The 13,021-nt window shown below is 37.6% G+C and overlaps 1 protein-coding gene across 6 annotated transcripts in view; it reads right to left on the bottom strand.

The window, feature by feature from the left end:
- LOC135708135 (calmodulin-binding transcription activator 1-like) overlaps positions 1-13,021 on the bottom strand; it is a 592,813-nt gene that overhangs the window by 118,536 nt on the left and 461,256 nt on the right. For all 6 annotated transcript variants that reach the window (XM_065230097.1, XM_065230091.1, XM_065230092.1 and 3 more), the window contains exon 5: positions 6,812-6,903. In XM_065230097.1, the coding sequence (XP_065086169.1) occupies positions 6,812-6,903 (92 nt within the window). The remainder of the gene's footprint in view (positions 1-6,811; positions 6,904-13,021) is intronic.

The raw sequence follows: 13,021 nt of genomic DNA, 5'->3' as shown, positions 1-13,021 counted from the left end.
CTTTCGGCAACATATTGGGGGTGGAATTAAAAAAACAAAATCAACCGCGACACGAAAAGTGGTCTGATTTTGATCACTTATAGCTCTGTTAGCTATTGGATTTTAATTGTAAACAAAGCCAATCGATTGAAAATTGCTACGAATCTGCTAAACCGAACACTTAATAAATTTTCAATAGGTCACTATTGAAAATTACGCAGATTTCCAACTGTGATCAAGATTATAACCGATTGCCTGTAAAAAGTCCTTTCCCTAGCACAGATTTCAAAATCGAATTACATCTGGTCTCGCCGAACGGTGTATATTCAATCACCGTGTGGGGTGGTGCCCGGTTGGTCGTCATCAGCAGCAGCAGTACTTTCGGTGCGTGGCGTTCAACATTGTTCTCCAGTACACAACGAAAGGATGCTGATGATGATGATAGTCCCACCCCTTACCCGTACAAAGGTTTGAGCTGGACGATTTATCTTTAAGATAATTAAATATGACATTTTAACTGACATAACCCCAAGGCTGCAAAATGCGTGTCGATGCATGTTGACATCGCTGGTTCTCAGCAATTCAATGACCAATCGTTATGATTCAGCCACCAATCGAAAGATATGGCTATCTCATTTTATTTTGAATAGATAGAAACCCAATTGGACCTGTAGTTAGCCAGTCGGAACGGAAAAAAACACCCGGAAAAGTCCTGAGCAAAATGCGTGTCGATTCATGTTGACATGACTAGTTCTCGGCAATTTGGCTACCACTTCTTAAAATTGAGCCACTACATGAAAGGTATGACTATCTACTTTCAAACGGAACAGACAAGGAACCGATTGGAGTTGTGGATGGCCAATCAGAGCGATAAAATCCGTGAAAGGTGGCTCTGTGGAAATTCGGATTTACGGGGAAAATGGTCAATAATTAAAAGTAGTCCTAGAGCTGCGCGATTTTTTCTAATTTGCAAACAATCATGAGCATAGCGGAAATATACCATCACCATGTCGGTTTTGCAACCAAGTGGCCAGAAAACGGTCCTGTGGATATCCGCAATCACCGGGAAATTAGTCAATTCCAGAAAGTAGACCTAGAGATCCGCGATTTTTTCTAAATTGCATACAATCATTAGCATATAGGAAATATGACATAAAGATATTAATTTTGCTACCGTGGGCCAGGATGCGGTCCTCTAAGTATCCGGAATCATAGAGAAAATAGTCACTTCTTAAAAGTTGACCTGGCGATCCGTGCTTTTTTAGAAAATGTGAAGAACCCTTAGCTGAGAATATATATCTCAGTGACATATTGATTTGGTCCCTCGGTGATCATTTTATGCCCTTCTGGGCATCCAGATTCACCTGGAAAATGGTTAATTCTTAAAAGTAGTCCTAGAGATTCGCGAGTTTTGCTAAAAATCGTGGATCTCTAGGTCTTCTTTCAGGAATTGACCATTTTCCCGGTGAATCCGAATTTCCACACAGCCACCTTTCACGGGTTTTATCGTTCCCATTGGCCACCCACAACTCCAATCGGTTCCTTGTCTGTTCCGTTTGAAAGTAGATAGTCATACCTTTCATGTAGTGGCTCAATTTTAAGATGTGGTAACTAAATTGCCGAGAACCAGTCATGTCAACATGAATCGACACGCATTTTGCAGAGCCTTGGTACTTTGAGGAAGGTTCGATGGCTTGGGATTATGTCAGTTAACCAGGTTAGCAATCAAAATCGAACTGGCTTAAGATAATTCCCTTTAGAGTTAAGTATTACAAGCGATCAACGTCCATTCACTGAAGAAGGAGGAAGAAGCCAGTAGCTCTTCGTGAATTACTGTGGGCCATCTAAGCTAAGTGCGTTACCATCGTTCCAAACAACATCCGCGTTGAACACCCTGATAACCATCAACCATCACGACAAAACGGTTCTTTTTATAAATTATTGTTGTTTAAGAGTTAATTTTCATTGAACGTTCGCTCGCCTTGCTGCCAGCAACATCACCCCCAAAGCTCTTTGGTATTGTACCCAGCAACCAAACATTTTTGGCTAAATGCGTAACAGTAGTGAGGTGGTACATAAAAATTCTCGAAATGACCGAATATCACATGACCTTGTCAATTAACCAGAAACACTTCGAATTAAGGTGAGGTTTTCTCCAGGACGCTATAAAAAAGCAAAAAAATCACGAATTTATATGATTGATAACGAATATCTCGCGATTGGGAAATTGTAGCAAGAAATTCCTCCAATCAATTTACGCTTTTTTTTTAATCTATTGAATATACCAAAAATTCGGTGCTTTTGGTGCACGAAGATGCATTATTTTGTCATCAGAAAACGAGGCGTTTCCGTGTTGGGAAAAAATTGGTTTCCCAAACACAGTCGCTGAATATGGATACCGAGCACGTAATCCTACACTGAGGCAAATAAACATAAGAATTTCATACCAAGTGAACGCTTGGTCAACAACATACCCTGTAATCTCAAGGGCCATGGCTCGAGCCAGGTCTGCTCCGTTTTATAATTTTTTTTTTCAACATTATTTTTCATAAGGCAAATGCATGAAATTCATACTGATTTCTTATGGCTAAAATTCATAAGTGGTTCTTATGACATTCTTACGTTCTTTTGCCTCAGTGTACGTCAAATCTACGGTCGTGTCTTGGATACAACCTCTTATTTTTTTTCTGTTATGTATTTTCCCGATTCTGATCAAGCTATGTCCTCAACCATGTATTTTGCAACAAAGCAGGCAAGCAATATATCATTATCCTTCTACATTTCCGATCAAGCTATATTACAGAGAGAGTTAATCGTGGACGTAGTAGCAAGAGTTTTGTCTTTATTGTTGGTTGCTTTATGTGTTTGGATTCGCTGGTCCTGAATACTCAATATGATCACGGGTTGTCATGTTTTTTAAAGTTCCTTTGATTGTAACCTCAACGTCAAAACCATTGAACCAGCCCAAGGCTGAAAGTCTCGTTAATAATGAAAACTAAAATAAACTAATGGGGCCTCATAGCCTAGTCAGTAAAGGCACGGTATTACCAAGCCGGAGGCGGCGGGTTCGATTCCCGGTCCGGTCGAGGGAATCTTTCGGGTTGGAAATTTTCTCGACTTCCCTGAGCATAGAGTTTCATTGTGCTTGCCACACAATATACAAATTCATGCATTGGTAATTGGCATCGAAAGCTCTCAATTAATAACTGTGGAAGTGCATTTAGAACACTAAGTTGAGAGCCCGCAATAAGCTAATATGCGCTAAGCAATAAGCTTGAAATACGAAGAAGAAGAAGAAACTAAACTAACTATCAACGTCACAGAATTCAGAAGCTCTACCTTTGATACTGCATAGATCATCGACCAAACGAGGTACTGACTTGTAGAAAAATCGACTTAGATAGAGTAGTGGAGAGTTTACTGTGTATTTTTTTTTTCCTTTGATTTGTTTTCCGTCGATCTTGTTTTCCGTGCTGAGCACCAATGCTACCGACGCCAGGGAGGCAGCTCCCACACCTGGACCCTACCTATCGACCCGTCAACTCATGAACCGGGCACCAACGGCTTTACTTCCCTTCAGCGATTTTATGCCTCTGAACATCCCGGCGGCGCCGACTGGAATTGAACCCAGGCCTGCTGGGGTGAGAGGTTATCACGTTTACCAGTATACCACCGGCACCGCTTAACGTGTTTAGTTACAAAAAGTTTTAATTTTGATCAAAAGTTGTCGTTCAATGATTTCTGTCTGTTTTATAGTGCTCAACTTGAAAATTACTGTAAAATTAATAAATTAAATATTTGACATCAAAATCAACAATTGAAAAGGCCTTATCAGCAGTTGAAACAAAACTTCTTGTGGTCTTTTCTCGTGAATGACAGTTAATCTATGCAAACCCAGTATACCGTCAGGTAGGACGAAGCTTCCCCTATCTGATAGTGTGGTTGGTAGTTTTGTTTACAAAAGCTGATGAGGTATTTTCTATTAGACCCGTATTTTTGTTTTATTTTGCCATTAGGGTGACGAGTTCCATGTTAGGGTGGTTCAAAAAATCGTTGTTTTTTCAAAAACTGACTTTTTTCAAAAATTTATAACTTCTGAACCACAAGGCGATTTCAAAGATCAAAATATCAAATGAAAGGTAATTAAACGTACTTTTTAGAAAAAATATAGCGCTATTTGAAAATTGGGATTCTATATTGAAAAACATTGCACAGTGGTCCAGGATACATATTTAGGTGGAAGGATATGTTTTGAGCCTGAAATTGAAACTTTAGACTAAAAGTCTCTTCTACAAAGTTGTTCCTTATAGCTAGGCCCTCATTTTATGAAAATAAATTCTAGGGCGGTTCTTTTTATCATTAAAATTAAAAATCAAACTTTTTTGTTTGAATAAATTAAGGTACACATTCTTCGCTAAAGTTATAGCTGAGCTAATTTCAAGCAACTTTGTATGAAAAAAAAACTTTTTTATGTCTCTTAAATTGACCAATTTAGAGCTATTTGCTTTAATTGAGTTAGGGTGTCTCTAAAAAAACAGTTGTTTTGCTCTAGTTTTCTTATTCCAAATTTCTCAGCAAAGGTGTCTTAAAATAATTTTTAGACCTTTAGAAGGCGAAAGCTTGTCAATATCTTTTGCCAATCAAGAGTTATTGACGTTTTTCTTCTAAAAATATGCCCTTTCCAAATTTTAATATCTCTGGTTGGGGCAAAAAAAAGTTATGTTACGGCATTTGAAAGGGCGTATGTTATTCTCAATAATATGAAAAAAATTTGAGGTATGTAATTTTTTTAAATCGTATGAAGTCAGTTTGTATGTATTCATATTTTTACTATATTTGGGTATATCTTTTTTATTAGAAGCCATACAGACAACAAATTTAGCTATAAAACATTCGTCTTAAAGAGTTTTAATAGTCTATAGAAAATGACTTTCATGAGAAATTTGACAGCCGTCAATCGACGGGGTTTACTAAAAGGATGGAATTGAGTATTGGTAATTTGCAACCGAACAGAAAGTTGTGAGCAATTATATTAAAATAAGACAGATTAAAGTGAGTCTCACTCTTGTAAGTAACATGAAATAATGCAGGTAAATCATGAAATTATATGAACTTGTTAGCTATCTAGGCACAAGCGAACACAAGAGAGAATATTTGATAGGGTCAAAAGAACCACGGCGCAACGCTTGATGTGATGGAGCTTGGGTTTCATCTCATGGTTTTCTGCTCAATAAGCAGAAACGATCCCTCATCGGTCATCGAGCATCTCAAAATCTACAGCGCTTCGCGTCAAAGTATTATTAAGTTAACTTTAGGTATGTAACGAACGATTAAGATACGTGATAATTCATGTATTTTCTACGATCGATAATTAATTTAAAATATACGAATAGTACTGCCAACGACGATGATAATAGCGATGAAGCCCCCACAGCGATGGAGCTAACCCTTTGCCTAGGATAAACACACCTTGGCACCTCCACTGGTTCCTCGTGTACATCTATCACTCTCATTTTTCACGGCATCTATTATTTTTGATTTTCTATAATGCACAAATCTCGCGCGAATAAAAGTTGATCTCTCGTACCCACAAAAACGATGGATCACGCACAGTAAGTATAATTTTCCACAGTCACTTAATCAACGATTCTAAAGGCATTCGCACAAAAGATCGCACTCCACGCACAATCAAGGTCATACATAAATGAACCAATGAGCATTTCAGTTGAGTTGCTCAAATACATAACTTTAGCACCACATTTTTATTGATTTTGATAGGGATTTTTTTAAACAAGTTGTATTCAATTTGGTTGCCATTTGAGATCCCAACATCAGAAATAGAGGCGAACAAAAATCACGTAAAAACAAAATTGAGTGTATTTTCGACTATTTGTCCATTTGACCATTTGTCCATCAATCTTTTGTCCTACAACCCGTGTAGGAGATTCAATTCTTCAAAGGCTGGAGCAGGGCTGTGAAATCGGTGAAAAGTATTCCAACTCCGACGCAACCTCCGGTACAGCATATATATTCATGTTCATATTCACGTAGGAATTAAAATGCATGTACACGTAATCAAGTAGTGCTGGATAAATGCTCCACATAATTTGCTTTTCAATCACCCTGCACCTGTTTTGAGTCAATAATTGATTTAGACATATTTTACATAATTTATTTATTTATCAAGGATCAATTGCGGTAGCTTTGTGAGGCCGTAGTTCATTATGGGTTTTACAATGTTTCTAAAAGCTAAAGTTAGTTGAAGGGGTCGAATACTCGCGGCTTACTCGAGGTTATGGGATACAATTTATAAACAGCCTGCAAGGGGATCCTTCCCGGGTGGAAATAAACTCAACCCTATCAAACTAATCGAAACACAAACGCCTCGCATCACCCAACTGTGTAGTAAACGTTCAATTTGTATCGGTTCAAGTAAAACAGTAAACACCAAAGAAGAAAAAAACGTTGAAGTCGAAAGCGAGCGCACCAAACACGAAAAAAAACAAGGCTCCACCGAGCCAGAAGAAGACTGTAATCCAATAAAATATAAAACAATTCCTCCCAATATTAAACTCTTGACTCTTGATCCTTTGGCCTTCTGCTTCCTAGTAGGTACCTACTACGTTCATACACGTTCGTAGTTGTTGGGAAAGAATGAAATTTCTCCGTCGCCGCCAGCCAGATTGTTTCAGTCAGGCAGGCAGTCAGTACTTTTCTTTCGTTAGTTCAAACCCCCATCCCCCACCCACTCTCCCTCCCCCCGCAGTAAATGGCCAGTCAGTCAGTCAGTTTGGTTGAACAGCATGCAAGAGTATTTGTGGCATTTACTCACCTCATTAGTATTCCACCGATGTCGCTGGGTTGGGAAATGGTCAGCCCGTGGTAAACTTTCTAAATTTTCCGGAAGTTTGATCGGTTCACCATCTGGAAGCAGAAGGGAAAAAAAACGAAACGGAAGATGATGTTAGAGTCAGGAGATGAAGCGGAAAACGGAAATTGAATGCCTGAAACGCGCGAGCGGAGATGTGTGTGAGTAAATTGTATGAAATTATTATCCCACGCGCATATTTGTGCTTTCTCGTTGTTTCAGCGAGGCGAACAATTTCCTAAAACGAACGGAATAATTCCAACCAAGAGTTCATCAATCATTGGGCAAGGACTTCCCCGGCAATTATTTTCAGATAGAGTAAAATTGATTGTATGCCTTTACGACTTAATTCTAATTTTACGAGCTGGATTATGATACGCTTGTTCCAGAACCGGTCAAACAAATGGGAAACAAACGTCCCATTTCCACGACCCCAATCCAAACTTACTGCCGAACGGTGGGCGATGGAGGTCGGTCCGGTAGGAAGTTAGGGGAAATAATTTATGTCACCTTCGAGGTGAAAACTTTCACTCTTGTTACAACCAGTGACACCTTCTTCTTTCTCGGTTGCCTCATTCCACCTGACAAATCGAAGAATCGTGACCAGCGGTAGTAAATTTGTTCATTCGCTCTTCGGTTTGGCCGTTACAGCTTTGTTTTAGTTAAAGGGAGATTATCGGAAAATAACGTCTGGAAACGCAAAACTGTCATAATTTCTGTATTTATTAGCGACCGGAATGATTTTTGCCCCAAGGGGACACAGTTTTTTTTTTGATGTCCACTCTTAAGCAAAAAGAAATGCTGATGATTTTAACCCACCAAAAATAAAAGGTCAGATCAGCATTTCCAAAATTGAATCTCTTTATCTTTAGACATCGTGACAGTAGAAATACATTTCGAGTTCTTAACATGCGTGATGGTACGTAAAAATTGTAGCTTGCTAATATTTTTTTCTGATTTAACGCGTTGTGAGATAATATCATTAACAAAGGAAATCATGGAAATTTCTCTTCGTTTCTTAAGTGTTTCAATGTTTATCAACATGCAACGGGGCTCATAAGAAGAAACGGGAAAAGAAATCCAGCCTAGTTTCCTAAGAGCAAATAACAAAAACTGTTTTTGAACTGATTCTATACGATTTATATAAGTTTCATGGTATGGAGCCCAAACCACACTGCAATATTCGAGAATTGATCTCACGTAAGCTATATAAAGTGTTTTGAAGTTAAAGGGGTCTTTAAAATGATAACTCAATCTTTTTATTAATCGCAACATATTATTTGCTTTGTGAATTGTGGTATTCACATGATCTACAAATGTCAACTTCGAGTCACGAATTACTCCTAAGTCCCTAATTTTATCGCATCTTACAACCAGCTGGTTTCCTAGAGTGCATGTAAAATCTAGAGTAGTGTGTTTTCTGGAGTAAGATATAACATTGCGTTTTTTAACATTAATATCCAGCAGACTTTTAACGCACCAATTGTAGAAAACATCAATTTCATTTTTAAAATGGAGCAAATCAGAATTGTTAAAGATTTCCATGTACAGTCTCATATCGTCAGCATATATGAGCACATTTAAGCGATTCAACACAAATTTCACGTCATCCACAAATAAAATAAATAATAAAGGACCTAAATGAGATCCCTGTGGAACTCCCGAGGTAACTTTAACTGGCGAGGACATTTTTACTCTAAAGTGGACCATCTGTATTCTTTCTGTCAAGTATGATCCAATCCATTTTTAAAGTGTACTTGTCATACCTAAACGTTTTAAATGAAAAAGAAGTAAGGGAATGTCTATTCTGTCAAAGGCCTTACTAAATTCAGTGTATAAGGTTTCAAAGGTATAACCTCTATCCATTGCTTCAATAGAAAAGTTTACAAATTCCAACAGATTAGAAGACGTTGACCGACCTTAAACCATGTTGATTATTTGAAATGCGATGCTTAACCTGGTTAAATATTTTCTGGTTAACAATTGCTTCAAACATTTTAGGAATGCATGGCATAATTGCAATACCTCTATAGTTTTTAATGTCTGGCCGTTTGCCAGATTTAAATATTGGGATTTAAAATGATTTCTTCCAATTTTTTGGAAAATCACCTGTTTTGAGAGATAAATTGTAAAGCCAAAACAATGGTTTAACAAAACTAGTTGCTATTTTTTTCAATAAAAATTGAGGTATTTCACCAGGACCAGGTCCTTTGCCAGCATCGAGACTTACAAGAGTCATAAAAATTTCTTTAACAGTGATATTATTAACTGATACGTCATTTCCCCCTTCATTCAATTTGCATGATTATTTGTTATGGTCAATCATTGACAACCATTTTTCAACAAGTTACAGTTGTTGGAAAAACTTATTTCATTTCAGGAAAAATATACAGGGTGAAAAAAAATTAAATGAAAATCTTAAATAGCAAACAATGACTACTTTTAATATTTTTGACTAGATTTTAGATTTTGATTATTTCTTCAGACAATTTAACTAGTATCTCACTTTCCAGCAGGTGCTTCACAATTTTTGATAATTTTAAATCACTAAATTGAATGCATTTCTGTTCTGTCATCAGAACGGGATCCTCTTCCAGTGGTTTCATTGTATGGCAGTATTGCCAACGGGGAGCAGAGATAACGCAAAACGTGGTCAGAACTCACACACACACACACACACACATCACGAAACGGTTGCTTTCTAAATTCGACGACGCGTCGACCGAAAGAACTGCTGATGAAAAACAATGAGGAGGACCACACATCTCGATGTGAGTCACGCGATCGTCTTTTTACTCGGCAGCAACCAGTAAAAAGACGACCGCGTGATACACATCGAGAGTGTCCTGCTTCTGTCGACAGCCGAGTTAACACTGAGCTAGTATTGATATTAAGATTAGAAATTTCATTCGTTTTCGACTTCAAACAACCATGGATGTTATAAATCTGTATAAATTTGTGTGTTATCTTCTAGAAGCTTTCAAAGTGTTTTTATGTTACTTCATACGCGAAGTTAACGATTTTCAGAGTTGGTTGGAAATGCTAACATGAAGCTTTAGTGTGATGATTTATTAGCTAGAGAATGATCTTTAGAAGAGGGTAGGTGGATAGTTCCGTTAGAGTACGGCAGTATGAAAATTGAATAGAAGTTGAAAATGAGCGAAGGGCCATTAAAGCGACAGTTTTCAAGATAGACGCACATTTTTGCCTAGCCCGTACGATGTACGCGGGGACTTGAAGTATGTCTCCAAGTCCACAGGCAAAAATGTGCGTCCCTCTTGTTGCTCATAAACTGACTGCGGCTGTGGAATAGATCTAGCGACGTTTTCATCACTACCTAAAGCCCCACGTTGCGAGAGCATTTCCAGTCGATGGTGTGTTATAATGCAGTTCTTCTTTACCCAAGTTGGGTACTGATATCAAAAATGGATGCAACCGTTCATTCGTTATTACCATTGTTTTAAGTGACAGTTACTCCGAATCACCCTGTATATAGGGACCTCCTAATGAAAGCTGCCCTGGGCAACCTGGATCCTAGATCCGGTAGTGCATCCAATGGCAGCATACACTTGCTTAAACTCTACACTGGACCCCTTTTATTGATAAATTTTACTTCTAGGAGCCTCTATTTTAAATCAACACACAGACGTTCCTAGGCTATGGTACCCGTTTGGTCACTGTTGTTTTTGTGTTGATCCAAATAGTTTTGATGATAGGGTAAATTATGGCTTCGGCACCCATTGACTGTTTTCGGCAACCGAAATTGAAACGTTTATTTCACTGTATTTTCCCATCAAAACTCTTCGCTGAATGTATTAAGCCGATTCCATACCTTTTCAGCTTCAATCTGATTACATTTTTACGACTGTCAATTCCTGTTATACCATATTTTTCTTTAAATGAAATATAATTACTACAAAATACGGCTGATTTCGAGTTGCCGATAATAGAACAGCTGGTTAACACGCAGTTCAAATGGAAAGGGTGCCGAAGAAAAAGAGACTGCCGACAATAGTCACACTCACCTGAGAAGTTTGGAGCGTTGTAAAAACATGTTCAACACGTTTTGATCAATTCTGTCGATTGGAATTGGTAGAACAGCAAGCAGCAGATAAATATCAACAAACAAACCTGTCATGTATGTGTGTGACGCTGAAAAATCGCTAATAGAAGTTCGGACGCTGCTTAGATTGACGAAAATACGTAAATTCCCCTATAATTGCGCCTTCTTGGTTTTTTTTTAACGGTTGATTTTTGTCCCAGTCTTGTCTTCAGTCGTCACTTATTTTGTCATTTTGTCCTGTGTATTAACCCCAACTTGCCTTGTGTATTGTGACAACTTGTGTCTATTGTTCTTCCCCATCTGTTTATAAATTCTTTCTGTTACTCTGTTATGACTAATTTCATTGATATATACAAATAGTAATATCAATATATAGTATAATATGGTTATTTATTCTAATTATTGAATTATTGACAATTACCTTTCATGATCCTTGGCTCCACTATGATTTTAACTGACTACTTTTTGATTATTTATCAAATACCTCTCCGAGTATATAACTCACAGGTGCCTTGTTGATTTCTGGTATCTAATGGATTGGTCTTGAATTTGTTTGATATCCTGTTCGAAGTCATTCTATTCCTTCTCCTTAGTCCATTGAAATCAAGTTATTTCTTCGAGTTCAAGCTCCATATGATTCGCCATTCATAAAGATAATGGGTTAAAATGTAGATTAGTATTAGTTGTACTTGATCCAAACAATAGAAAGAAGCATAGATAAATAAGTTGGAAAATAAAACTAATATATAACTAAAAGTGCAATGGATGAGTGTTAGTTCCGGGATCATTTTAGTGTTAAGAGTTATGTTAGTTTTGATCCGTATTCCGTATTCAGCCCTGCCGGCCCCTCCAGGATTATTTGCAGCAATTGTGATAAGATTATGCGACACTGCTACTACTACTATGTTAGATGCATGACTTGTCAATTTTCGTTATAGGAGAATACTGTTTCCTAACGCAACGCAATGTTTCAATGAAGGTGTCTTTCAATAAATCACTCAATCAATTTGATTTTTGAAAATTGGCTCAAAAGGGTTTAGTTGACACATCATACCTTACCGAAAACTAAAGCACAACAATCCTAATTCTTATTTCAAACCTATCAACATATTTAACACACCTTTCCTAAAACTTCACTTATTCGTAAACGCCTGATTGAAGATATGACTGCTATTGACATTGCCTATAATTAACAAATATTCTAAATAGAAAGATTTATTATACAACTCTAAAGGCTAGTTGCCTCCCTAAGCGGACCCCCCGCGTACTATCTCTTATGTTAATTAACTTTCTGAATTCTGTAAATGAAGTTCATTTGATGATTATTTGTCTTATTTAATAAATAACTGAAATCTCTAATCTACCTACGAAATCATAACCCATGCTTTTAAACTAAAATTCGACGTGTTTCAAGTACTTCTGGCTTTGACATATATCAATTATATCTTCGTTCGTCCCAGGTGACACCCTGAAGTGACTAAAATGCTTCAATTTGAAGTTAGTCTCCAAGCTAATTTTAAATTGTATATTGTATATGGTAAATGTTCCAATTACGCTCTCACGTTTCCACTATGTCGCACCACAAAAATACATATGGGTATGTCACAATGGAAGCATACTACAGTGGAAATCCCGAGTCATAGTTCAAACACTTATCCCAAATCAAAATGAAGCACATATAAGATTAGTTACAATACCATGTACAAAAATGGTGTTTGACATTGTTCCCTGAGTAATACCTCAATATAAACAACAATGAAAGCTTGTCACGCAAATAATTCCGTTGCAAATCCGAATAAATCTATCTGCGTAAAAATAAATAAAATAAGAGTGATTTGCGGCAAAACTCGCCAGTATCGCACCCAACGTCAGTGCCTATACGTAAGCGTACTACAACGTGGCTCTCAAACAAAGGAGTAACAAGTGTGATACTATCACTGCTGGACTAGATCTTTGGTTCTCTCATGCAGTAGTTTATCAGAGAGGGGAAGCTTAGTAATCCCCATTGCCTGCCCATGGCGCCATTCTATCGCGGTATGAGCCAGCAAAGCCAGCCATAAACCTACCGTCTCCAACACTCCACTAAAAAGCATGAAATTAAGCCCGCCCAC

This window comes from Ochlerotatus camptorhynchus, unplaced genomic scaffold, assembly GCF_037179485.1.
Source record: "Ochlerotatus camptorhynchus isolate MF236.1 unplaced genomic scaffold, CSIRO-AGI_Acam_v1.1 ptg000328l, whole genome shotgun sequence".
Lineage (NCBI taxonomy): Eukaryota > Metazoa > Arthropoda > Insecta > Diptera > Culicidae > Ochlerotatus > Ochlerotatus camptorhynchus.
This window is presented reverse-complemented; position numbering and strand designations above follow the sequence as displayed.